This window comes from Pelodiscus sinensis, chromosome 5 (assembly GCF_052426305.1).
Source record: "Pelodiscus sinensis isolate ZL-2025 chromosome 5, ASM5242630v1, whole genome shotgun sequence".
NCBI lineage: Eukaryota > Metazoa > Chordata > Testudines > Trionychidae > Pelodiscus > Pelodiscus sinensis.
The window spans coordinates 30,389,454-30,416,875 of record NC_143056.1 but is presented as its reverse complement, the minus strand read 5'-3'; the positions used below and the strand labels follow the sequence as shown (position 1 = coordinate 30,416,875).

The 27,422-nt window shown below is 42.2% G+C and overlaps 1 protein-coding gene across 3 annotated transcripts in view; it reads left to right on the top strand.

Moving 5' to 3' along the window:
• RIN3 (Ras and Rab interactor 3) overlaps nt 1-27,422 on the top strand; it is a 101,304-nt gene that overhangs the window by 53,537 nt on the left and 20,345 nt on the right. For 2 of the 3 annotated variants that reach the window (XM_025189929.3, XM_075926686.2), the window contains exons 4-7: nt 8,359-8,431; nt 13,029-13,120; nt 20,461-21,936; nt 24,910-25,218. In XM_025189929.3, coding sequence (XP_025045714.2) covers nt 8,359-8,431; nt 13,029-13,120; nt 20,461-21,936; nt 24,910-25,218 — 1,950 coding nt within the window. Of the gene's footprint in view, nt 1-8,358; nt 8,432-8,570; nt 9,413-13,028; nt 13,121-20,460; nt 21,937-24,909; nt 25,219-27,422 lie in introns of those variants that run through there. The other variant, XM_075926687.2, reaches the window with a different exon arrangement.

Below are 27,422 nucleotides of genomic sequence, written 5' to 3'. Positions count from 1 at the left end.
TTTGTGAATCAGACGTGTATATTTTTTACATATTTGCATGAAAATGTCTATATTTAGAGAGAAACTTTTTTCATATCTCCTTTACTTGTCAACCAATTTTAATAAAATTTGAAATGGAGTCAGTTTTTTCATTTTTAGAGGTCTTTCATATTGTGAGGTCCTGAACTGTAGCTTAGGTAGTTTAAGCCTTACTCCAGCACTGCTGCTGTGTATCCCCAAGCTTACACGTACCCTGGTTGAGAATCCCAAAAGTCTGCATATTCTGCACAAAGCCATGCAATGGAAAGGGGTGGGGGAATAAACACACTTGAGGAAGAGCTTTATATATCACTTGTAGGATCAGATATAAATAAAAATCCTTGAGCATATCCCCAATTAGTGAGAGGTGAAGACTTTGTGCATACATTCATACCCCATTGCCCTGAAAATGGAGCGGCGGGGCTCAACTATCTCAGAACCTGTCCTATTCCCCCCTGACCTTGCACAGGGTATGCCAGTGTTCATAGTGGGCACTGAGCAGGGCAGAGGAAAAGCGAGCAGACTAAATATGAATTGAAATAAATAATACCTACATTGCAGTTAGATGTTCTGCATTGACTCAAAATTCCACAAGACACTTCTAGTGGAATTGTCTGCCCTGTGTTGTTTGTACCAGTTGGAAAATTAAATGTTACCATGGTAATCAATGGTAGATCCCTCTTCTTTAGTTTGTTGATATGCTAAAAAAAATATGGTGTTATAAATATCAGAGTAACAGCTCTGGAGACTGACCTCCTCCCACTCTGAGAAAGAGAGGCCCTTGGTAAGAGTGGATACTTCAGTCTTGATGGCCCATTCATTCTTTAGGGCTTGACTATCTAATGCATTAATCTGTACCTGCTAGGTATAAATTCTAGTGTACATTAGCTGCTGCTCATTAACTGGCCTTGCAGGAGCACACTGACAGTTCCATAGAGTTCATTATTGTAGTCCTATTTCCAACTGTACCAACTGAATCATTGAGTGGCTTCTTGAGTATTGCCAACTCTAATAATTTTATGAGAGTCTTGTGATGCCTTCTTTCTTAAAGTACCAGGTGCTGGAATCAAGAAATTACATGAACTCTTGGCTTCCATTTTTTTTTTTTTAAAGTAAATTTCTAGTCTGGATTGAGTTTGACCTAACAACTTTCAGGGGAAGAAGGAAATCCAAAATATCAGATGGGTTTTTACGGCTACAATCAGTCTTTCTACTGAAAAACAAGCTCTCAGAAGAGGATACACATGTATCCTGTGTGATTCTGACCTCCAACACGAAGCCTTTTGGGACTGCTACAGTTAGAGACAGAAATGAGCTGTTAAATCAAATCCATCCCTCTGACTGATCCCCAAGAGACAGAGGTTCATAAATGAGTGGAATATTTTGGAGAAGTAGCCTGACACAGGCACACTCATCAGTGTCTTTAGGAATAATAGTTATAACTGGACATCAGATTAAGTTTAACATAGAAAATAAATAAATAACCAAACCAAAGAACTTCTTCTCTGATTGAGATTCACCCCAGTACTATGACTGTGACCATGGACAGTGACCTTTCCAAAATACATCTCATTCTTCAGCCTACAAGCTTCTGCTATGTATAGGAAAGGAGAGGCCATGCTCAGGTCTGCTTAAACAAAGATATAGGTGCACTTTTCCAATCACGTTAGCTCATTTGAGTGAACTCAATATTTTTAAAGGCCCATGAACACCCATGTAGACAAGTTTAACATCTTTCAAGCTATGTGAGCTGGTCTTATTGCAGGCTCCCACCAAGGGTACAACGTGACCAGCAAATATCACTGAATGGGTGTTAAACTTTCTTCCTGCTTGTAGGCAGGTGCCTGGAGCTAACCACTTGCTCAGCAGGGGCCATACAGAATCCCAAATGTGTCAAGGCACTTATAGTCTATTACCTGCAATGTACCCTGCATTGTAATCGGTTTTTCAGACTCTACAAGACAGCATTGTTCATTTTAATGGGCCAAAACCACTAGCCTCTCCCACATGGCAACTCCGCAGCTTTAACCATTAGAAAAAAGAATGTTTCATAATATAAATCTTTTTATGATATGCCATGAATACAGCAACAAAGCAAATGACTGTTTGTGTCTGATTTCTCTCATATATTAAAGGCTAAATATGACCTCATAGAGGAGAATGTTTATTTTAAAAAATCAATGTTGTCATTCAATAATAAATGGCGCCAACTGACCATTATCATGATAACCATCCCACTGCACTATATGGTGACAAAACCAGCAATCAAAATATGCTTGGCACTTTGGTTCAAAGAAAACAAAGCTGTTTCACTTTAGAATGGGGGGGGGGGGGGGTTATGATTCTACTGGATAAATATGGAACAAGTAGACCACAGTTGGAGAAAAATGGATGTGAATCCTTTTCCATTCCTTCTCCCCCCCCCCCCCCAAAAAAAAAAAACAACAACGCAGATTTGGGTTGACTGAAACAATTTACAAATTTGGATCTATTTTGGTAAATTTATGGGATTGAGAAAAAGGGGAAATGTCAAAATAAACCCGTTGACATTTCTAACATGTTTCAATTTTTTAACTAGATTCACAAGGAAACTCAAGTTTCATTCACAAAATTGGAGAGGGGATACTGCTATTGCCATCCTTTTATAGCCAATAATGCAGCTGTGAGGGTGCTTACCAGAAGGTAGTCCTTGCACAGGGCACTGAGTTAAGATGTTCCCCCTCTTAGGTGAGTGCCCTAAGCATCAGACTATAAATTGTTCTCATGATCCCCTGGGCCTAGTGACTATTTAAGTAGTACTGCAAAGGGGAACGATGGCAACAGGGGCGACTGAGAAAGCTCTACCCCAGAGTCCATGGTTTGTACATTGATGTAGGAAACATGGGTTCAAGTCCCAGCTCCAGAGTGGGTTTGAATGCCGGGTTTCCCACCAAAGTGCTTTGCATGTAAGGGGGGCACCTCCTCAGTTTTGTGAATGCCATTTACATCTTCTTGCGAATTTAACTAAAAAAATCAGAATGTTTTGTTCAACCCCAAAGTAGTTTCTTGGAACTGCCAGCAAATCAGAAATAATTATTTGCCCAGTGCTAGTGAAAACTATTGAAATACAGCTTGAAACTCTCTTAACCGGGATTCTCTGGTCTGGCAGCATCTATGGTCTGGCATGGCTGTTGCAGGAACAGATTGTCCCAGTGGAGGGCCAGTGGCAAGGATCCCTGTGGTGCTGGCAGGGCAGTGGGCTGTCTGTAGTGAGCCTGCCATCAGCATATAGCAGCAGGTTTGCCTGGCGGGGTTGGGAGACATGTGTGTGATTGCCCGGCAGGGCTGGGAGCTGTGGTAGCTTGGTGGGGCAGGGATCCACAGCACACGGCTGCCCAGTGGGTCCCAGAGCCCCAGTATGGTACCTGCAGCTTTCCTGCAGGTCTCAGATTCCCGGTGTGGCACACATGGCTGTCCTGAAGTCATGGGTCCCCAGTGTGGCGTATGTGGCTGCCTACAGGACCCTGAGCCCCAGCGTGGTGCTCATGGCTGCCTGGCAGGACCCAGATCCCCAGCACAGCATGTGCAGCTGCCCTGCAGGTCCCAGAGCAGCGATGGCTGCCCTGCAGGGTCAGCAGGAGGTGAAGAGCTGGCCGAGAGGAGGGGTGGGAGCAGGGGGTCCTGAGATGACCTCCCCTTGCCCAACAAAATCCCTCATCTAGGACCAGTCAGATCCCGGGGTGCCAGATCGGGAAGGCCCAACCTGTACTCTTAACTCACTGTTCAGATGCTGTAAGAAACCTGCTGGCTTATTCCTGGGTCCATGCCATAGAATATATTAGAGGGAAAATATTTAGTTCACAGGTGATTCTGGGATGAGAGAGACCTAGGATGTGTCTATATTAGAAGTGCTACCTTAAGCTCCTCAAAAGGTTAAAAAACAATGAATGGTTCTGCAGAGACTAACAAAAAATGTAAATAGTTTCATGAGCTTTTGTGGGCACTACTTCAGATGAATGGATCAAGGGGTCCAGAAGTACAAATAAATAGCAGAAAAAAAGGGGATGGGAGGGAAAAATCTTGTCAGGGAGGGGAAAATCTTGTCAGTTAGGGTTTGTCTACACTAGCCCCCTAATTTGAACTAGGGTGGCTAATGTAGGCATTTGAACTTGCAAATGAAACCCGGGATTTAAATATCCCGGGCTTCATTTGCATGTTCCTGGGCGGGCGCCATTTTTAAATCCCCTTAGTTCGAACTGACTGCCCGTGGTTACATGCCGCAGTCAGAAGTTAATCCGAACTAAGTACTTAGTTCAGATTAACTGTTACACCTCATTGCAGGAGGAGTAACACTTAATCCGAACTAAGGTCTTAAGTTCGGATTAACTTCTGACTGCCGCGTGTAGCCGTGGGCAGTCAGTTCGAACTAAGGGGATTTTAAAATGGTGCCCGCCTGGGAACATGCAAATGAAGCCCGGGATATTTAAATCCTGGGCTTCATTTGCAAGTTCAAATGCCTACATTAGCCACCCTAGTTCAAACTAGGGGGCTAGTGTAGACATACCCTTAGAGTGTCCATGCTAAATGAGGCTAATAGAGTGGGGTCTAAGTGCCCAATACTTAACTTTTGATGTCATTAGGGTGTTGAATGTAGCAGCCTAACCAGTTCATGTCTTTGTTCAGACCTTGATTAAAGGTGTCAAATTTGCAGATAAAGGCAAGCTCCCCAGGTTCTCTTTTCAGTTAGTGTTTAAAATGGCTTTGTAATAGTATAGTCATTTTTAGATCCATTAGTGAGTGCCCAGGCAGGTTAAAATGTTCTCCAACAGGTTTCTGTGTGTTACCATTTTGAATATCTGATTTGTGTCCATTAATCCTTTGTCGTAGAGACTGTCCAGTTTGGTCAATATACATGGCAGAGGGCATTGCTGACACTTGATGGCATAGATCACATTAGTGGATGTGCAGTTGTATGAGTCTCTGATGTGGTGGCTTATGGGGATAGGTCCAGTAATGATGTCACTTGTACAGAGAGAATGATGATTGTCTTCTATAGCCTTAGCTGAGAAACAGCTTTTAGCTCATGCAATAGAGGTTCATGCACTAAGCTCCAGAGGTCCCTGGTTTGGTTCCATCTGTTGGCATTACACTGGGAATAAAATTTAGAATTTCAGATTCCCATTTCTGTACCTTAACTTTAAGAACTTCCTTCATGCTGTGAGCTAATATTCTGTAAGGGTGGCCCTTTAAGCAAGGGCATTGTTTCCCTTTTTTTTTTTTTTTTGGCCACGGAACCCTTTTAAACTTGAATTTTGCGGAACCCCTAATAACAGTCTATTATATGGAGCTGAAAAAGTAGACCACAAATAAGTAAGGATAATAATAAACAAATGCTAAACAAGGCCATGAGATCAACATCCAGTTTAATTGCACATATTTAAAACCAAAAATCACATAATATTAATTATTATTTTTTTAAATCATAAAATGTTATTGTAATGGAATTTTCTCACTGAAACCTTATTTTCACTTCGTGGACCTTGGGGTTCCACGAAGCACCATTTGGGAAACACCAAGCAAGGAACATCACTCTCTTGACTGACTTCTCTAGCCATCTCCATCCGTAGAAAACAAATTCTACCCTCCTGTATACAGTTGGAAATTTTGACTTTTCTTTTAGTGGCTTCATTCTAGTCCTTATTCCCCCCTTCAGTTTACCAAATTGTTTTCTTCAAGATCTTAGTGAAAATTTCCCTTTTCTATTTACCTTATGATTGATTCACTGTGTAAGGTGTTTCATGGTGCTGTGTTATAACTAAATATTAAAAAACTGGAAACTACAAATTCTATACATTTTTATTCTGTTAACTAGGGATCAAAGTTTAAATCGTGAGCTCCCTTCTTGTACCAGCAGACACTACTTAGGTCATTTCCAATGTCTACAGCTTTAACCACACTAGACAGAGTGAATCCTTAGATTCACTGGGCCCTGGGACAGTTGCCCCTTTTTTTCCCCTCTGTTGGTGGGCCTAGGTCTATGTCACCCCCTCCCAGGGATCAAGGGAATGTGATCAAGAAGTCCTTAAGCCCAGCAATTAATGGCAAAAGTCCCATTGACTTATGTAGGATCAGGATTTCAGCCTTAGCTTATGTCTTTTCTGCAACTCCCCCACAGTGGCTCTATCTAGGTGAGCCTTGGCAGAATTTCAGACTAAATATGTTACAACTTGGAGGTCTGTGTAAATGATTGTTATTGTATCCTAAAACTTAAGAGCATCTCCAGCAAAAATCACAGGGGGTGTGTCTAGACTACATGCCTCCTTCGACGGAGGCATGTAGATTAGCCAGATCGGAAGAGGGAAATGAAGCCGCGATTAAAATAATCGCGGCTTCATTTAAATTTAAATGGCTGCCCCGATCTGCCGATCAGCTGTTTGTCGGCAGATCGGGGGAGTCTGGACGCGATGCCCCGACAAAGAAGCCTTTCTTCATCGACACAGGTAAGCCTCGTGAAACCAGGTTTACCTGTGTCGATGAAGAAAGGCTTCTTTGTCGGGGCATCGCGTCCAGACTCCCCCGATCTGCCGACAAACAGCTGATCGGCAGATCGGGGCAGCCATTTAAATTTAAATGAAGCCGCGATTATTTTAATCGCGGCTTCATTTCCCTCTTCCGATCTGGCTAATCTACATGCCTCCGTCGAAGGAGGCATGTAGTCTAGACACACCCAGGGAGTAGAAAATGAGTTTTGATGTCTGTTTGATGTCAATTTGGACATCTCTGATTTAAAAAGAAGAGGAACGATAGTTCCAAATACACTAGGTCCATTGAAACACTGAACCCATGGTGCCAATTGCAATCCTGGTAGCCATGAGCCTCCACGGAGGATGCAGATTCAGAAAGTGAATCTGATCCCACTGATGCAGGTTTAACATCAATCAAGCTCCTGGCCCCACTGAAACCAACAGCAAATTTCCCATTGATTTCAGTGGGCCCAGGTTTCCACCCATTCCTTTCATTGGAATTCTTCTTGATTTACAGTGATGTACATAGAAGGAGAATGAAACTCAAGTAGTTCAATGAAAAACCCATGCATTATGCAGGTGTTCCATTGTCTTACAGAATAATAATGTGCCAGAACAGAAGAGGAGCAGCTAGTTATAATGTCACTTGAAATCAGAGACTCACAAAATGTGTTAGTTTTTCATGTGCCATTTTGCTATTATGGAAGGAAATTCTGAAGCAGACAATCAAACAAAAAACCGCCATGTAAAACTGTTCTAAAACTAGTTATGCTGCCCTGTCTGAACTGTAATCAATGTCCAAATTGTACTGAATTATATGAATTGAAAACTCTCTGGTAAGCCTCTAAAATTCAGTAATCTGAGGTGCACTGACATTCTATAGTATACTATTTTAAATTACTACTAAATGCTATGAGACCTGTGCAACTTGTTAGAATTCCATCTCTCTCTCTTTCCTCCCCCTGCCACTATTGTAGCATTGTAGCATTAATCTGCATAGTCACCCTTGGAACAATTGGTATCCATTAAACCAAATTGTAAACCCTGTCTATGACTAAAATCACTTTAAGCAAGGAGGTGCAGCTACAACTCAGCACTCCTAGTTCCAACACCTTTGCAGTGGACACAGCATTTACTGGCAGCCCAAAATGAATATAAATATATATAGTTAATATAGAGATGTGAGGTGATATTATTTGTATTATTGTATGGTAATGGCCAAAACCTCTGCAATAATGTAAATATTTTGGACTATTACTGCAAAACTCTCTAGTATATTTTTATACTAGACTCTTGGCAACAAAAATTTAGACTCTATTTTCTCATAGAAATAAATTACTCCCATTCTACAAATACCTAGAGAGAAGAATATACTGAATGGAAATACACCAACTCACACATACAGTAAAAAAATAATTATTTGCATTTTAACTTCAAAATGCTTTTCAGACACACACATGTAGTTGTTGGGAAAGAATCATGCAAAGGAGAATGGCCACATGTCAGTTCCAAAACGGCCATCTGCCAGTGACAGATTTAACTAGAACAAACTGTATTTGGCTGTGATCTATTTTTCATCCCACTGTTTCTATTATCATCATAATACTTTAACATCCTCTAAATTAACTAATATTAAGGCAAGCTGGGTCTTCATCCCTTCTTCTTCCCTGAAAAAATCTTTTTGCAATATGCCATCTGAAGCCAGTTCTTTGCCATTTGTACTAGTCCAAGTGATGGCTAGGAAACCACACATAAGTGAGCATGAAACCCATATGACTTTTTCCCTCATAGGGTTCAATGAGAGCAGTCACTCAATATTTTTCTTTTTTCTCATCAGTACTATATCTGGAAGGATCTGTTCTAGTGTTTGAGGACATCTTCAAACTGGTAGCATTCTACTGTGTCAGTAGGTAAGTTGAACTCATTGAGCTCATAGAGGGGATTAGCTCATGAGTGACTGGGGGTAACACTGTGGCTTGAACTGGTTTTTATCTTGACAAGTGGTGCTGAAGCTGGTAATTTGACCTGAGGGCATTCACAGAACAACAGGAAGGACAGCTTAGTCTAGAAATACAAGTTTCCTGTGTGAATTAATGTCATATTTTAGATCATGCAAAGTAACCAATTCTTAAATAATCTTTCTACTTTCCTTATTTGCACAGTTTCAATTGCAGAGTAAGGGAAAATTTTCTGTTGTCAGGGTAACCCCATTGACATCAGCGATTCACACCAGTAGCATAAAGAGTAACATCTGGCCTCAGGAATGCTTATTTTTCCTTCTTTTTAAAAGAGGAAAATGGGAAATACTGTCACTGAGAATAAATTTGAGGTTGGCCCCGAACATTGTGAAATTCTAGTTAAGATTTAAATTAAAACTTCCTCAGTTTGGAGAGCTGAGTTCCAGTTCAGACCATTTTCCTAAGAAGCCCCGTCATAAGATTCATATCCAGGTCTGAGACCAGACCCAAACTTTCTGGTTGTTTAGGGATAGAATGTTCAGTCACACACTGTATTCCTATCTTTAAAAGCTCTGCTACACTTCTGTAAAGTAAAGTTCTAAATAGTACACCTTCTAGTAGTGTTAATTCTGGAGGGAACTTGGTGGGTTTAGATAACAGAGGGCTGGCAAACCTTGCTTTCAGCTTTCCCTCATGGTAGTTTGTTTCAGCAAAAACAACACAGAGTCTGGTGGAACTTTAAAGACTAACACATTTATTAGGGCACTGGGGTACAAGCTTTCATGAGATACAACTCCCTTCCTCAGATGCTTGAAGAGAAAAGAAAGGAAACAAGGGAAGGGATACAAAGATGGGAGTGTTACATCAGTGCTAATTTAATCAGAGTGGATGTGATTCATCTCCAACATTGCTGAGAAGACTTAAAGTAATGAGGTGAGAATACTTGAAGGGAAATTACTGTGAGAATAACACTATGGTTCTATTATATGGTTTTTTCAGGGTGTCAAATTTGCAAATGAATTTGCTTTTGAAGTTTTAAAGTTTTAAACTCACATGACATTCCTTTTTTTTCCTTTTCTCTTCAAGCATCTGAGGAAGTGAGTTATACCTCACAAAAACTCATGCCCTAATAAATGTGTTAGTTTTTAACGTACCACTGGACTCCTTGTTGTTCTTGTTTTCAGTCTTTCTCTGTGGGCTTTCATAATCCTAGAGCTTTTACAAGTGTCCTTTGGCCTACATCTACAACCATAATCTACTTGAGTTCACATTAAACTGAATTCTGGCTCTCAGAAAGGCTCATGGCCCATGACTAGCCTTTCAGACCATAGTTATTACCTTTGAGCTGTTCTTAATCATTACACAGACACAAGTCCCACTGACTTCCTGGAAGCGTTGTCTAAATAAAATCTGTAAAACTTGGGCCTGTGGCTGGTGCACAGCCTGCTATACAGTAGTTGGGTAAGGGAATATTTGGTAAAAAGGTGTCATGGTTAACCTACTGCTTAAAAAATGCCATGGAATCATTAATGTTCATATAGAGCATACAGGACCTAAGTTTAAATTCTTCAAGCCTGAGGATAGACATTCCACGTTAGAAGTTTGGACTAATAAACCATTCCTTCCATTTCAGAAGAATCTGAATCTAATCCAGATACTGATAGAAGTCTCAGTGTTACTTGTGTTATTTCTATTAATTGACCAGCATGAAACAAAAAAATATAATGAGAGAGGATTTAACACTGAGGAAATAGATACAGAAATTCAGAAATATACTGTACAGATCCTAGAGCAGGAAAAGACTTGTTAAGACATCTTGTCCATTTCAGCAGGGCCAGGCCTGCTCTAATGGAATCCTCCCAGATAACCTAACCTAGCAATCCAGTCTAATCTAATCTACACCTTTCTGCCAATCATGTTGACAATCTGAGCATCCTGCTCCTGATTTATCTAGCTGAGTTTTAAATTTGACGAAAACTGCTGTCATTCCTAATGCAAAGAGCATGACCCTTTCAGTGGTTATTCATGTTCTAAGAAAGGTCTGATTTTCATTTATCCTAAAGCTACCTTACATTGCTTGGGCTGTGTAAAAGGGCCAGGAGGTACATTTAAGGACATTTATTACACAGCCAGAGTGGTGTTAAGAGCCTTAGTGCTGAGTCTCTAATTATATGATCCACTGGGAAAAACAAAAAGACAACTTGGCTCACTTCTGCGTTGCAATCACAGCTAAAAATGTACATCCCCCAGCAAAAAGGAAAACGTTTCACTTAGGGTGTGTCTAGACTACAGAGTTTTGTCGACAAAAGTGGACTTTTGTCGACAAAACTATACCTGCGTCTACACTACCGCTGTGTTCTGTTGACATAATGTCGGCAGAACTCAGCAGTTTTGTCGACGCTGGTAAACCTCATTTTACGAGGCATAACGCCTTTTGTCGACAGAGTTCTGTCGACAGAAGGTGTTATTGCATCTAGGGTTGTGTCTAGACTACAGGGTTTTGTCGACAAAGCAGCTTGCTTTGTCAACAGAACTGAATGTAGTCTAAACGCTCTTTGTCGACAGAAGCTTTGTCGACAGTATCTGTCGACAAAACTTCTGTCGACAAAAGCCTGTAGTCTAGACGTACCCAGAGTTCCTTTTATAAATTATATTACTGAATGTAATCTATGTTCTTGATGTTTCTATTAATTGAATGGCAATCCACAGCCAACAGGAGCTGCAAGTGGCTGTACCTCCAGACACACAAATAAATAAAGTGCTGACAGCCTGCCAAGGGATAACTCTGCTAAACTGCCTATGCCCATTGGCCACTTACTGCCCATCCCTGATTTATGGTCATGTTCCGTTTTTGGAGGATCTTGGGCCTGGGGGCTTCAGTACCACTCTTTTGTATCCGATGGAAGAGGGTAAGGAGTGAGGCTGTACTTCAGTCAGGGACAGGCATTTCTACTGGCTTCACCCCTTCTGACTGATTGCTTGACTTTATCTCAGGAGAGGAATTGAAGCCAGACAGTCCTTCAATTTTGTGCTTGTATCTTAAACTTCCATGCTACACAACAACACTTGAGCTCCATTTCCTTTCTCTTCTCACCCCAACTGCTTGTGGGCAGATGTTCTTTGTTCACACATATTAGTAAGAATATAAAAATATCAAAAGTCGAAGAGGAAAACAAGACCCCAAATTCTATCTCAGGCCTGACTACTACATTATCATCACTAGCATTCATAACAAGCTATGGTGTGTGCATTTCAGTCAGCAAAATATACACCATTTCGTAAAGGGGAAGGCAGTTCACAGTGGGTTCATCTACCAACAGAGGGCCCTTCTCAGAACTGCAAAGTCATACAGTTTATTTTAAATAGAGACCATCCAGTCATGTGGCTGTTTTTTGTAAGTGATTTCCTGCTGCTTGCAGAAGCGTTAGTTAAGCTTTTTCACACACGCAGTCATCCAGACCCAGCTCTTCACCATCTTGTTAATTTTAGTATTGACTCTGAAGGGCTTTCCTAGGATAGGGAGTAGGGAGAGACAGTAGAGCACATTATTGTTAGGAGCAAACATAAACAATTTGCAGCAATCCCAAAAGTGACATTACCACAGAATTCAGAATGAAGGTGTATTTCAGTGGAAACTAGTTAACATCCAGCAAATTCTACACCCTCCAAAACCCCAAATATAGAAAGTCTGTGAAAAGACAACTGACAAATGTAGCGAGTTTCCCACTGCCCGTATGATCCTTCACCAGTCACTCACTGTCACCTCCTTTAGTGTAGCCAGATCCTGCACCATAATCCTACCTTGCTATTTAGAATCTGAAATATGTTAAGCTCTGGTTGTACATAAAGGGCAGAGGCAGACTAGGAAGAGATGATATTCTTGTTATTCCCAAGATAATTCTAGTGATAAGTAATAATAACTTTGTACATACATATTATTCTTTATTCTTTGCACCACAGTAGCACCTAGGAGCCACAAGCAATGCTGTGTTAGGAACTGTATACAGAGAGAACAAAAAGAGAGTCCCTGGTTTAGAGAGCTCACAGTCTAAGTACTGAAGTGCAATATAGGGATAGGTTAGAGGTCCCTTGCAGTCCTGTCTAACGCTATGATTCTATCATAGCACTTTCCATCCAAAGGCCTCATCGAAGTTGTTTTACAAATATTCATGTAAATATTTGTTATTCATGTAAATATTAGTCATTTAACTTCACAGTGGCCCTGTGGTTGGGGGAGGCGGGGTATCCAAATCCCTTCTTTAGCATAGAAGAAACCAAGATGAAGTGACCAGCCTGGCACAAAGAAGCCTCACTGTCACAGGGAATCTGCTTGAGACCAGAATAATCTCAGACAGTGCATCTTGCCACTTTCCTTGTCTGGGCTTCACAACTGCTCTGACGCAGCTGTGCTGCTGCTGACTTTAATGGCATTAAGAGCCCTGCACCCCTGGCAGAATAGAGCTAGAATTGCAAGCAAATCAGAACTCTAAAATCAAACTGCAAAACTGAGTTCCTGATGGTTGGATTTTTGCCTTATTTATTTTCACAGGGATTTGCTGCCTTTCCCGCTCAGGTTGCCCCAAGCTATACTGGAGGCCAATAGCTCTGCAGACCTCGAAATCATTGCTAGCCTGGGGATAGGTAAGTCTTTTGTCAAACAACTTGAGCTTTATCCAAGGTTATGAGAATCTGGAGGCTGACGTGCGGTTGAGGCTTTTTGTAGCCAGGTTGACAAGCCTATGTGCAGGGAGATGGATTTTTTTTTCAGACAGACTGAAAAAGGGCCTTGGTGCCCAGGATATAATGTAGAAAATCCCACACTAAATGACATGCCAGCATAACTAAAGTGCATCTGTGCCATTCAGCATACCTGGCAAATATTCAAAATATCTGAAAATCCAAGCAAATGAAAAACTAAAATCACCCTCACGTTGCAGCAGTTCATTACCTCACAATCTTTTCCCTGTCCTCATGTAGCTGGGAGGAAAAAAGACCTGTGACCAATGAGGAGTAACGGTAGTTCGAATTAGGAGCTTTAATTCAAACTACCTAGTCCGTGCTGCGTGTAGCCATGGGCACGGTGTTTGAATTAGAGCATTTAAAAATGGCGGCGCCCGGGAACATGCAAATAAAGCCTGGGATATTTAAATCCCGGGCTTCATTTGCAAGTTCGAATGACTACATTAGCCACCCTAGTTCGAACTAGGGTGGCAGTGTAGATATACTCTTAGATTATTATAATGGTATTGCCTTAAGAGCAAATACTTACCACAGTTTCTTCTTTATGTCAAGTGTTAGAGCTTATCTGCTTTTGGTTACTTGGGTCAAGCTTTGGCTGGGCCAGATTTTTCAGAAGATTAGGTATTTTTGACTACTTGACCCACCTCCAAACCAGTGACCTTGAACCATGGCATTCTGAAAAATACTCTTGCTTGAAGGATATCAGGCCAGTGTCGATTTGCTGATTACACCATCTTAATTTATGTTGATGTATAAAGCTGACCTGCTTTCCTTACTTTGCCTTGGAATTGATTTTTGGTGGCTTCAAGGTACAGGAATTTGGTGCTTAACCCAAAAAATCAGGTCTAGAGAGTAACAAACTGGAACAAAGTTTTATGATGACTCCTGTCTCTACTTATTGCTGCAAATGATTGTTCAAAATCATAATGCCTTAGATAACAGTTGCTCACATGCACTTTTGTTCCCCCACTAAGTTCAGTGTTCTGTTAACTGAAGTAGGCCGCTGCTGCTCCGATTCCTTACCACTAAACCCACTCCACTTAAATCATCTAACAACCATCTCTAACACTAGGTTGCTGCTCAGCTTTTCTTCTGCTTTCTGAACCAGATGAGCTTTGACTTTTCTTTGCGATTACACCCATGGCTTCTTTTATATCCATGATGAAGCCAAGTACTGTAAGCCTTGTTTACTAGATAAATTCATGGAGATTAGGTCCATCAATGGCTATTAGCCACAATGGGGAGGATTGGTGTCCCTAGCCCAGTGTTCCTTAAACTTTTAAAGACGGAGGAACACCAGACAATAATTTTTTGGGATTTTTTGGTGAGGGGGAAAAAAAAGTCGGAGGTGGGAGTTATAAGTTATTGAGGAAAAAAAGTAATCGGGGAAAGTTGGGAAAGTTATTGAGAGAAAATTTCACCTGCCCCTTTAAGGGTGGCCATTTTGAATTCTGTTGTTCTCCGCGGCACACCTCCAACTGCCTTGCAGCACACAATGTGCCATGGAACACAATTTAAGAAACACTACCCTACCCTCTGTCTGTCAGAGGGATGACAGGAGAGGAAATGGGTGACAGGAGAGGGATCACTTGATGATTACCTGTTCTGTTCACTCCCTCTAGGGTATCTGGCATTGGCCACTCTTCAAAGACAGGACACTGGGCTAGATGGACCTTTACTCTGACCCAGTATGGCCATTCTTATGTTCTTATGTTGTTTGCTAAGTTAATGTACTCCGCATGATAGCTCCTCCCATTGTTTCTTCTGCATGAACTAATATAGCAGAAAAATTATTTTACTTGGTGCTTTCTGTCAAATAAATATATCTAGAAATGCTTTATTCTGTAAACAGTATTTTAATAACCTCTCATTACACTATCCAATAGAACAAACCAAAATCAAGATATCTTGTAGTGACCTAATTTATCATTAATAGTTTGTAATCATTTGGGAGTTTTCACACCTGTTTGGTATTTTTTTTTATAATCGACATTATATTTCCAAGTAGGTCTGGGCAGACCCCACCAGTTTCAATTCATACTGGCTTTGATGAATTTAGCCAGCAGATTCACTCAAGTTTCAGGATCACCTATTATTACTTTGAGTTTTGCTTCTGTCCAAACTACCTTGGCTGTTGATATCAGAAAATGTTACTTTACAGTTCAAAGTTATAACAAAAAAATATCCTACATTTTCAAAGGTGGTTTGTGATTTTCGGAACTGCAATTTTTGTGTGCCCAACCTGACACACTTTAAGGACTCTAATTTTCAAAGGGCTTTTGGAAATGAGGCTTCTTTAAGGTGTCTCAGCTTGGGAATTCAGAGACAGAGGCAGCCAAAATTACAAATTGCTTTTCAAAAAACAAATTGAGGAGTTTTTGTGCCTCTTTTTAACCCTGTGGTGATGGCAATAGAGGTGATGACATCTAGGGTTGCCAGATGTCAAAAAATACCGAACACACGGGCTAAAAATTTGTCGAGCAAAAAAAAAACCACTCACACTGAACACACATCCTCTGTGCCTACTACCAAGAGCCACCAAGCTGGGAACAAAGAGGGAGGCAGCAGAGCCTTCTCTGCAAAGCAGCTGCCTGCTATCCAAAGCAGAGAGAGGCAGACCCCAGGGCAACACAATGGCAGGGTGGGGGATGGAGGAGGCAATCATGGGTAGGAAAGTGACTCCCCCATAGCCAGGTCTTTGGGTGTCCCAGTGGGAAGAAGCAGAAATTCCACCCCAGTGAGTTTTGTCTGCGAGCCCATGGAAGGCGCCTAAACGCAACTACAAAGCACCTGCGGGCTTCTCCCCTAGACTACGGTGCCACAACACACTTGAACAGCGCTTAGGAGCAGGGACAGGGCTTCTCCTCCTCCCCAAGGCATCTCTTCTCCTCAGATCGCAGCCCTGCCTCCCAGCCTGCAACTCCTCTCATTGCTTGCAGAAGCCTGGCGGGGGGAGTGGCTGGGAGTCCTAGCCACTCCCTCCGCCCCCGTCAGGCTTTTGCACGCTACCACAGGCTCCCAGTGCTGATCGCAGCCCCACCTCCCAGCCACTCTCCCCACCCCCGCCAGGCTTCCGTCCGGCTCCCAGCCAGAAAAACAGAAAATACAGGACATTGCACATGTCCGGTACTTTCTGAATTTTTTTTTACCAGACAGAGGGCACAAAAACCGGACTCTCCGGTAGAATACCAGACACCTGGAAAACCTAATTTGGCATCTGAACTTGTGTCCTGGATTCCAGGGACATGTCTGAAGACAAAGCACTTCTGGCAGTGGCTCTGTAAGGGTTGCTAAATCACCAAGGATCCTTGGGACTCCAGGACACCTTAGCAAGGTCGAAGAGGATGAAGTATTGAGTACTGAGTTTATTGCTTCTTAAAACACAATCTAATGCATTCAGACAGATTGCGCTAGGTAGCTGCCATTTTTTTTCTTCCAGAAGGAAAGACGGCTTTGTTTGAAATTCTATTGTGTCAGTGTCCACTTCCTTCAAAAATGGTGTTATATTCTCATGGGACAACAATTAGCTGTCCTGCCGCAAGCTAACTTCCCTTTTCAGGACCTGGTTATTACACAAAGGGTCAAAGAGTATAAGGTATAGAGCCCTGAAATGTGGTTTTCAAAGAGTGGATTCATCAAATAAAGAATCCCCTATAATTGGCGCATCACTGAGAGGGCAGAGGAAAATCTAGCCCTTTCAGGTGCAACGGGAACTCGTGTGTTTCTGGTGAATGAGAAGGCAGCACACACACCCATGTGGCAGCAGGCTGGGGGTGGGAAGCAGTAGGTTTATGAGTGTGCCAAAAGAGGAGCGGAGAGCAAATCATCCTATTCTTTCTGCAATGGGAGAGAATATTTATTGCCCCAGAACAGCCTCTGGGAGGCAGTTGTGTGTAGCTCTCTGTTACTGGGGAGAAAAAAAATCTTCCCCCATTCCAAGTCCAGACATTGGCACAATGCCCATCCAGGCTACTCAGCCTGGATGCTGAGTATGGGTTTTCTGTGTAGTACTTTGTGCTTGTATTTTACTGAGAAAATTATCAGCTTCCCCTTTCATGGGATGGTGGATGACGTGCCTGTCACTTCCTCGACCCACAAGATGCTGTAATTCCATACCACTGCCTAGATAAGCAAATTCCACTGTGCTGCATTTACTCACATATGGTGGGTCTAACAATTTAAAGAGAAGTGTGCCCCATTTGCTAATCTTGGAAGCACGGTATGTGACTAGGTGATGCCAAATGAATGGCTGTGAATTTGCAGTTGTTAGTTTAATTTGTTCTCAGATTGATTGCCCCCCAATAATATGTATTTGTTTATTGCAAAACAGCCATGTCCAATCCATCATCATCATCTCCCCAGGCAGGAAACCAGAATATGAAGAGACTATAGTCTCAGCCTTTCTGAGTAAGAAAATACTCTGACAGGCGTATACACCAAAATTTGTCCTAGATACCAGACCCATATTTTATGGTTTAAGTAGCAGCTTGATTCTGTTTGCAATAAGTGGTGAGAGTGCCCACAGAGATGTGTGATGTCCATAAGTTTCACTGTAAGAAACTGCTGCAGTTGCGAGGTACCGGCAGGTTTTGAGCAGCACGTGACAAATGCGAAGAAAAAGTAATAGTATGGTTAGCATTGGTGCCACTACATCATGTGTGCGAGCCCTATCATGGTTAAAGTAACCTCAGGGAAAACCAGAAGAGTTAGAAGAGGTGTGAAAGTGAGGAAAGGCAGAGGAGAACTAAGCTGCTTTCATATTTTGAAACTCAAAATGAACCCAAGAGCTAATTTAGTGATTCACTGCCAAAGTCTCCTGTCTTCCAGCCCCATCTGAAGTTTACAGGGTTATGCTGGTGTAACTGTGAGGAGGCTTTGGCCCTCAGAATTTAACACTGAGGACACAGGCATGAAAGCCTGGCTGAAGGCATAGCGTGGGCTCCTGAGAGCAGTTACAGTCAATCAGTGGGACTTCTCCTGGCAGAATGAACATTGTGCCTGATGGCAAGGCACAGGGTCATACCATGTGTACTGGCAGTGTGCAAGGAGCATCAGTTCTAGGCTTAGGGGTCCTGGCTGGGTAAAATAAGAGGTAGGATCCTCATTCTAATCTACTGTGTCTAGCAATGCTAGCCCACTGGGGACCCTAAGCAGGAATATTTCCCCCAACACATAATAAAAAGTGAAGAGGGAGTCCCCTTGGGGCCTGTCACTAGCTTGGTGTCTAACTGTACTCCACCTCTGTTTCCTGACATGCCTTTGGTTAGGTGTGGGATTCCTGAGTGACTACGACTGAACAGTGGATACCCTTACAAACAAGCATCAGTTTTTTCCTTCAAGCAATAGAGAAGGGATTTGCAGTAGTTGTTGTGCATCCTGATACTTCCTACAGGGAATACAGTGAAACTTGTACTAAACAACCACAAAAGGGGCTACAAACAAGCGGTATCTTAAGTTATATGGTCTTTTCATGCAAGTGACAGGAATTCATCTCAGAGAGAAGGGGAATCCTATCCAAGGTTAAATTTGACACTAAAAATGCAGATAAGACATTTACAAACACAAACACTTCAATCCTTTTTTAATAAAATGCTACAAACATTGCAGATCGGTTTTCAGTGCATCAAAGTCATTTTCAACTGAAACAATGACCTCTCTGCGAAGCAGATGCAGATGACATTGAAATATTTTAACTGTTCTCTGGTACTTTGGTATAAAGCCTTAAAGCGATGCACAGAATTCTCCAGGCTGTTTCACTGCCATGATCTGTAGTGGTGAAGCTGGACTGAAAGCCAGGCTTTCAGTGCAAGATTCAAAGAGGGACCAGGCATTCTATGGCCACCAGGAATACCCAAAGCTATAACAGTGAATGCTAACAATGGTTTGCAGAAGGGACAGCCAATCTTCAGCTATTAGAGACTAGAGTAAAACCAAATACACAGATCAGATCCAGGGCTGCTAACAGACTTCACCAGGCCCTGGGCAAAGTGTGTGTGTGGGGCGGAGGTGGGAGGGGAGAAGTTCCATAGCCCTGGAAGGGCCAGAAGGGGTGGGGCTATTGGATCGGCTTTTCCAGACACAGCCCTTCAGAGCTGCCTGGCACACACACTACCCCAGAATCCCAGTGGTGATCTAAAGGACCTGGGGCTCTTTTAAGTAGCTGGGCCCTGGGGCAGCTGCCACCCTTGCGCCCTTTTGTCAGTGGGCCTGGAAAGATCATACCACACATGCAGGGTTCTTACACCTTCCTCTGAAGCATCTGGTGCTGGCTGCTGGACTCTGTGGACTTGGGGCTGATTCAGTCTGACCCTATGCTCCATTCTCTGAGTCTAAGCCATGGCAAAGCAGTTGGCCATGATGGAATTAGAGTGGCAGGTGCTTTGCTCCAACTTCTACCATGCAATAGGGAAACTCAGCTCCAACATACTAGCCCTCACCCATTCCTGTCTGTTGTGTACTGGGTTGTAGATATAGATCTTGTTGTTATAGGAACTGAGTTAGGTCACTGGGGTTTGGGCTAGCCCACTAGCCCACAGCTAGTTTGGGCTTGTTCTAGTTAGTCTGTACTAGGCAATAAAATGGACACTTGCAACTACTCAAGCTCTCTGCATTGCCACTGATTTCTTCCTATACTGTGAAACTCCCCACAACATAACACTGTCATGCTCCCTCCTACTTGGTTATCAAAGGTTAACTTTCTCACAAGGGTAGCCATGCTAGTCTGTAATTTTAAAAACAAGCAAGCCTTAGGCACTTTAGAGTCTAACATATCATGTATATAGTATTGTATAGTGTATATAGTATCATGAGATTTCATGAGCAAAACTCACTTCTTCAGGTGACATGATCTTGAGTGGGGAGGGGGGAAGGAGACCCTCAGAATAAGAAGGGAGAAAAAAGGTGCCTGTCAATTGTAGTCCCAGTGCTAATGAGGCTAATTGAGTTGACTAGAAGTGTCCCATGCTTAGCATTGATGTCAATAGGTTGTTAAATGTAAGGAAAGCTGTTTTATAATAATCTTTGGATACGCTTCTGACAATTGAAGTATGAACAGTTTTTTTAGGGAAATGTCTGGTTTTTTTCTTTCCTGCATCTGAGTTTGAACCCCAAAGAGGATTGGGTCCAGAATGGATTTGAGGTCAAAGTTTACATCACACCTTTTGATACAAAGTAATTTTCCCACGTCTTGTCAGACATAACAGTCTCTCAGGATATTGTCTCATTCTAATTTTTTTTTACAGGTTTCTGGGACTCCTCTTTAAACCACAGAAGAACAGGAGAGGGGATTTCCCAGCCTGTGAAAGACTCTGCCTTAAGCCTTGCGCACACGAACAATCTAAGGTCTAGCCAGCAGTTTGCAAGTAGCACAAACCACTGTTCATGTGAAATTGAGCTGTCAATAGGAAATGACCGGCTGTGGTTTGTGAATCCTATTTTTATAGAGGAGTGCAGCAATCCTCTTCCTCCAGATGTACCTCTTCACAAGAGCTCCAGTACAAGCGCTGATCTCCGTAGTGCAACCACACCAAATCCTATGAGGACTCTTCGCCGGCCCCCTCCGCCACCTCCTCCTCATAGGCAAGTTGTGAAGCCACCTGAAAAGCTATCTAAGGATTCCATGACTGCCAGTGAAGAGGACCAGCTACTTCTTCAACAATTGGGGAAGAGCACCAAGGAAATGAAAATTGAGGGGAGTAAAGATAAGGAAGAAAAGGGAAAAGAAGCTGGCTCATCCAGCGACCCATTGTCAGCCACCTCTCAGAAATGTACTCATCCCTGCATACCTCCAAGGAGACGGCCATCTGAAAGAACTTCAGAAGAGAGCTGCGTTGGTAAGTCTGAAAAATGTGACATGCCTAAAGGGGAATGCACTCAAGAAGAACGGGATGTTTGTACAGAGAGTAATGATTCTCAGTGCAGAAATGCAGTAAAAATGCCTGTTGAGGTTCCTGAGCGAGACATATCAGAGTGCCAGGAAGCAAAGCCCAAAGCCGTAGAAAAGGAGAACTTGCCTGAGCTGTTAATAAAGCCCACTGCAATTGTAAAAGCGCCCCCCATCCCACCACCAAGAAAGAAGAGGATTTCTCAACAGTGGTCTGCTTCCAGCACCTGCAATTTGAAACAAATAAACATTGCAGAGCCAGATCCACCCAACGTACAATCTTCATCCAAGGATGGGCCACAGCCAGGAGATGATACCACCTGTCCAGACACTCAGGATGAATCAAGTGCTAGCAGTAAATCTGTTAGCTCATCTGAACTTAAAGGCTCTCACACCTCCCTGGATTGTCCAGGAAGCAATACTTTGGCTCAGACCTCTGCTTCTGAGCCTGATTCTTATTCCACAAGCAGCACAGAAGATGACATAGAGCAATTGAGTTGCCCTGCCGTTAAAAAGACACGTTCTGTGATCTTGGGTAAGGCCAAGCACAGACTCTCTTTTGTAAGCTTAACTAATGTCTTCACAGTCTTCTTATCTGCTGACAGAAAGCTGCAGAAGAAGATTGTAGAGCTGTCACAGGACAAAGACTCTTACTTTGGCAATTTGGTGCAGGACTATAAAGTGTACAGTCTAGAGATGATGGCAAAACAGAGTTCCAGCACAGAGATGCTACAAGAAATTCGAATGATGATGACCCAGCTGAAGAGTTATTTAATACAAAGCACAGAGCTGAAATCGCTCGTAGATCCATTTGTTTATTCCGAAGAACAACTAGGTAATGCTCACATTTTAATCTTTTCAGGGGGAGTGTTTCTGGAGGTTTGGGGGTGATAAGTGATATGGGAGAAAAATGTTTCCTTGGAAAATTGTTAGATGTGTGATGTGGGCTAAATGTGGGCTAAAGTTGCTCTGAGATTGGCTGTATTCAGGGGAGTAGTATTAAAACTCTGTTGACCAATTAGAACAAAATGTACGGGCTTTGAGAGTAATTCAACTAAGCAGAGTCTTCCCTAAGCATCACAAAAAGCTGTCTGCAGCTGCCAGGTCCACAGAGCAGATTTCTGTTAAAAAATTCTACTCTTTGTGGACCTCCATGTCTTGAGAAGGTCCATTCAAAGTAAGACATTAGAGTGGAGCTCTGGAAGCAAAATTTTACCCCATTGCTGACATCCGTTTCAGGTAATTAGCAGCTAACTATTTGCTTGGAAAGGCAAGGTGATGGTTTATTTTCAAAGGCAGGGCCCATGAATTTTTGCTTCATGTGCCACAACTGGTAAAAACACTGGAGCTGCATTCACAGCCCGTACGTCATAATACAGCGCACGTCTCATTTTTACCTATTTCACAGCTTCTGTTCAAGGGGAATAACCCTATTAACAATATAGTGCTTTTAATTTAAAATTCAGAGTAGCCTTTGTACCAAGAAGTGAAGTAGTTTAAAGTTTATTTGTGAGAGTAGTACAGAAATATGTAAAATCCTTTATGTCATGCAAATATCTGCAGATGCAAAATCATACACCCTATTTCTTTCCTGTGGCAAAAAGTCTCATAGGAGTAGCCATGTTAGTCTATAACTGTAAAAACAACAAGCAGTCCTGTTGAAGTCCTGCTAGCCACTCTGAGAACTTGAACATTGCTTTAAGAAGCACCTATATTGTAATGTTATCTTGGTGTTTATCATCCCTGATCTTCACATCTAGACAGGTCATGAGTCTCATTATTTAGTACCCCACGACATAGGAATTCAAATGAAGAAAAATGGGAACACCCATTCCTGTTTGCATAAGGTGTGTTATCTGATGCCATTAGTGGTGACTGATATGTCCTGCTGTCCTCTTTCTCTCTTTCTTCACAGCCTACACTTCCACAAACTTTAAGGCATTAATGCTACAAAGGCTAAAAAGTGAGGTTTGCAGGCATACTAATGAACATCAACAAATTATACTATTTTTAAAGACAAACTGAGAAGGGAATAAGCAGAGCAAAAAACCATCAGTCAAGTAAGAGGTGACTGTGGGCTTGTCTTCACTGCTAAAAACCCATGGTGTTGTTTCCTTTATTTTTTAACCTCAGAGTAATTAACCTATGTGAACTATCACAAAAACACACAGAAGACAAGACACTTTATTGTGAAGTAAATTTGATGAGGTCACCTCTAGGCAAGAATATACAGTTGAACTCCATGAGTATATCTTGTGGTAAAACTAAAGTCCCTGGTTTTCACTGTGTCTTTACCTCAAGATAACTTGAACACATTAGTTATCCTGCAGTAAAATGCACAGCTTTTTTAGAAGTGAAGACCAAACCCCTCAACTCTATGAGTTCTGGTGTATGACTACTGTCCCCATTCTCTAAATGCTGGCTCCATTATGGGTTATTCCTGTAGAGGGAGGTTTCCACTGCCTGAGTTTTCTCTCCACTGTGAGTGGCATTTATATCTAGCACCATCACCTTCAAAACAGCCATAGGCTTTAACTTAAATAGTCCACGCATTCCCTGAGTGTCATCAGTGGCTAGGATCACCCGGTGATGGCTCTAGGCCCTCAGAGCTCCACCAAAACTCCGCTGTTCCTTTGTTTGCAGGGTCCACACTAATCAATGCCTTGGAGACCGGGAGAGGTTCTGAGCAGGACCCTATTCCTTCAGACTAGTGAAAGGATGATCTGGCCTAAAGTCAGCAGATTTCTTACAGGTTAAACTTGCCCAGAGATAGCTTTACTGAGAACAGCGGGGATTTCCCTAGGAAAAGTTTTCAGACTCCGATTCCTCTCCAGACTAACCACTCATGCCCACAGATGGTCTCCCTTGTCACCTGTAATAGATTCTTTAAAACAGCTGCGTATCATGCCCATAAATGTAATTACCTGCTCTGTCTGAGCAGCTGCACTGTTCTGCAGTGCCATTGAACCATATTATTGTAGTAGGCAACAGGCATAATGCAATTTCCTATAGTTTCTCAAGCTTGCTGTCATCTGGGTGGTTTTTTTCTCTTCTGTTGAATGTTAAGCAACTCTTAGGAAATAGGCTTCATGGGCCATATATTCACAAGTGATGTAAAATGTGGTATAAATTACTGCATATCAGTACGCTTCAGAGGGGTAGCCAAGTTAGTCTGCAACTGGAAAAACTTAAAAAACAACAAATAGTCTAGTTGCACCTTAAAGACTAACAAAACATGTAGAAGGTATCATGAGCTTTCATGGGCAAAACCCACTTCTTCAGATGATGCATATCAGTAAATTAGCATAACCTACACTGAAAGGGTGCAGAAAAGCAGAGTAAGAAAAAGCAACCAAAAGTAGTGTGGGCAAGTGGAAATCTGCTTTACTTTCCACCTCCCTTCAGTGGGTTGTCTGATAAAATGTGTGTCACACTATTGCTGCTAGTTAATGAAGTTACTCCTTTTGCTCAACTGGTAGATATTATTTTCTGGTTCAAATCCTGCCCATGGGGTATGGTTATACCTCCCCCACCAGCTTCTGCCCCTTTGGTGTGTTAATTGCCTGTAGCACACCTACTGAATGCCAACCTGATGAAAACAACACTATTTTAGCAACTGCATTTATTTGCAGCCAATAATACCTTTTAAATTTGTAACTGACAATATCTTTTAAATACCTTTGCTGCTGATGTGGCCCAGGTTTTTGAAGGTTGCACTAGGTTGGTTTAGGGTTGAAGCTGTGCTATTAAGTTAATTTTTTTTCATGGATCTCATGTTTTCTTATTCCCCTGCCCCTTTCCTATGCAGAAGTGATTGTTGAATCAGCTTTGCACAAATGTGTCCTGAAACCTTTAAAAGATGCCATCGATTCCTACTTAAAGGAAATCCACAACAAAGATGGATCCTTACAGATGCTGAAGGAGAATCAGTTGGTCGTACAGAACACAACCACAACAGACCTGGGTGTCACCACCAGTGTGCCTGAAACTGTCGTGCTAGAAAAAATCCTTCACAAGTTTACACTCATGAACAAGGCATACTCCCCAGAGAAGAAGATTAGCATCCTGCTGAAATCCTGTAAACTCATCTATGACTCCATGGCTCAGGGAAACCCAGGTATAGTAGAAATATATTGAAACATTTGCTCTCTGTCCACTTCATCTCTGCTTTGCTTTTTTCATGGCTTTGATACCCAAGGAATTAAGGGTTTTGTTGCAGTTTACATGGACAGATTTTGATTTGGAAGTTAACTTGGTGGCTACTATGTTTACCATTTTTCCTTCATAGAGGTATGTTCAGATTTAATGGTTATAAAATACTCTAAGATGCTCAGATAGAAAATGTTATAAGATGTACCCCATGAATTTCTCTCTCTTTCTGTGAATCCACCATTGCCGACAAAACTTTCACCAATGGTGGGCCACTAGTTCACAACAATCATCTCTTCAGGTCCAATCATCTAACAATCATCTCTTCAGGTCCAAGACTATACGCTTCATTGATCATCATTTCTGCTCTGCACAAGTGTCAGAGGTCCAGTTGAGAGCCTTCTCCTGGCCCTCAGGAGACTGCTGTAAGGGTTTCCAGCTCTTGGATTCCATGTATTTTAAGCCTCTGGAATCTGAATGGAGCTAGGACACTGGCAATCTTAAGGCATCTTGGCACGGTATTGGGGTACAGATCTTCTATGTGGCCTACTATCCAGTCCCTGGAAGCAGTGCTGACCTCTCAGACTTCCCCTATTGCTCTCTCTTTACTAGATCAAGAAGTACAGAGCTTTGCATGAAAATATAAACCATGCATACATTTTCATGCCTCAGTTTCCTCATCATTCCAGACCATTCCGTGGGCTGGGATCAGCGTCCTTCAGTGCCATCGAGAGTTCTTCTGTTGCACTGCATGGTTTCGATTCTGAAATAATGGAGCCTTCTCCCCACAGCTTGCCTGCTCTGATGTTGGCTGATCTGTCCCCTTCCTCTCTCCTGGCCAAACTTCCTGTGAGTCTTTCCTTCCCACCCCACCAAGTCCTTTTATGACCTCCTGTTTAGTCACCTCAGTTTCATTATCCTGCATGGGAAATTCACACTCTCCACTTCCCCACGCCTTTTCTCCCAGCAAAAGCAAACCCAATGTCCCAAAGAACTTTGTCTGAAGAGATGATTGTTGTGTACTAGCGGCCCACCATTGTCCTTGGTCTGGGAGGTACATGTTGAAAGTTTTGTTGGCAATGGTGGATACACAGAAACAGAGAGAAATTAATGATACAGCTTTTTTCATAATAACAACTGCATAATAAATCATAATAGCAACCAGAATTCATAAGTTGTCCAGATAGATTTCCTAAATCATCACAAGGGTTTACATAGCCCTTCCTAAACTCCCAAAATCCTGTCCCACAATGCACTCAACTAAGTGTAAAACCAGAGAAGAGTTCTCTGGGGAAAACTTCTTGGGTTTGGTCTTCCCAAAATCCTGACTGAAATGTACAGAGGAGGATCAGGCATTTGTGTGGGTGAAAAGTGTTAATATTCTTTTTTACTATTTCTTGATGCTTCACTAGGCTTAGAAAACCATTACTATATTTCTCTAGTGTATCTGTCCGATCAAGATAGACTTTAACTGTAATGAAATATGTTTGGACACATTGGGATGTAATATACAGCATTGTATGTTAAGAAAATTCATTATCATATTCGTTGTAAAACCACATTTTGAATTTTGACTGACCAAAGTGTTAACCCTCAGAGCTGCATCTCTGGCATAATTTCCATGAGATTCTTGTGCATTGCTTCTAAATTATAACGCAAGCTGCAAAAAATTCTAAATTTCTGTCCCCCAGGCCATTCTGATATTTCAACATTTGTTTTTGCCTCGAAGGTCAAAAACTCACAATTTGTCATGGAATGGGAATTTTGAAAATATTTTATTCGAAAGTGTTGAAATGTTGTGTTTTGTTTTGACTAAAAATCTTAAAACAAAACATTTTGGCATTCCTGAAATTGAAGTGTTTCAGAAATTTCCAAGTGTTTTGATTTGTTGAACTGGAATTTCAAATCAGTTCAACAAAATGTTTATGCTGTTTCCCAGTTCAGCTCGCTGCCTCATGGGAACTATTGTTTCAATGACTGACGGCCCCATACCAGACAGTCCGACAGAATTGCCCGGTCCCTGGGCAAGGTGTGGGGGGAGGGGGGCAGGCTCCATGATCTCAGAAGGGGCGGGGCCATGGGCAATAGGGGCAGAAGGGACTGGGGCAGCCAGCCTGCCATGCAGCCCCTCCCCCAGTGGCCCTCAGAGCCTCCTGAAGCATGCTGCATGGC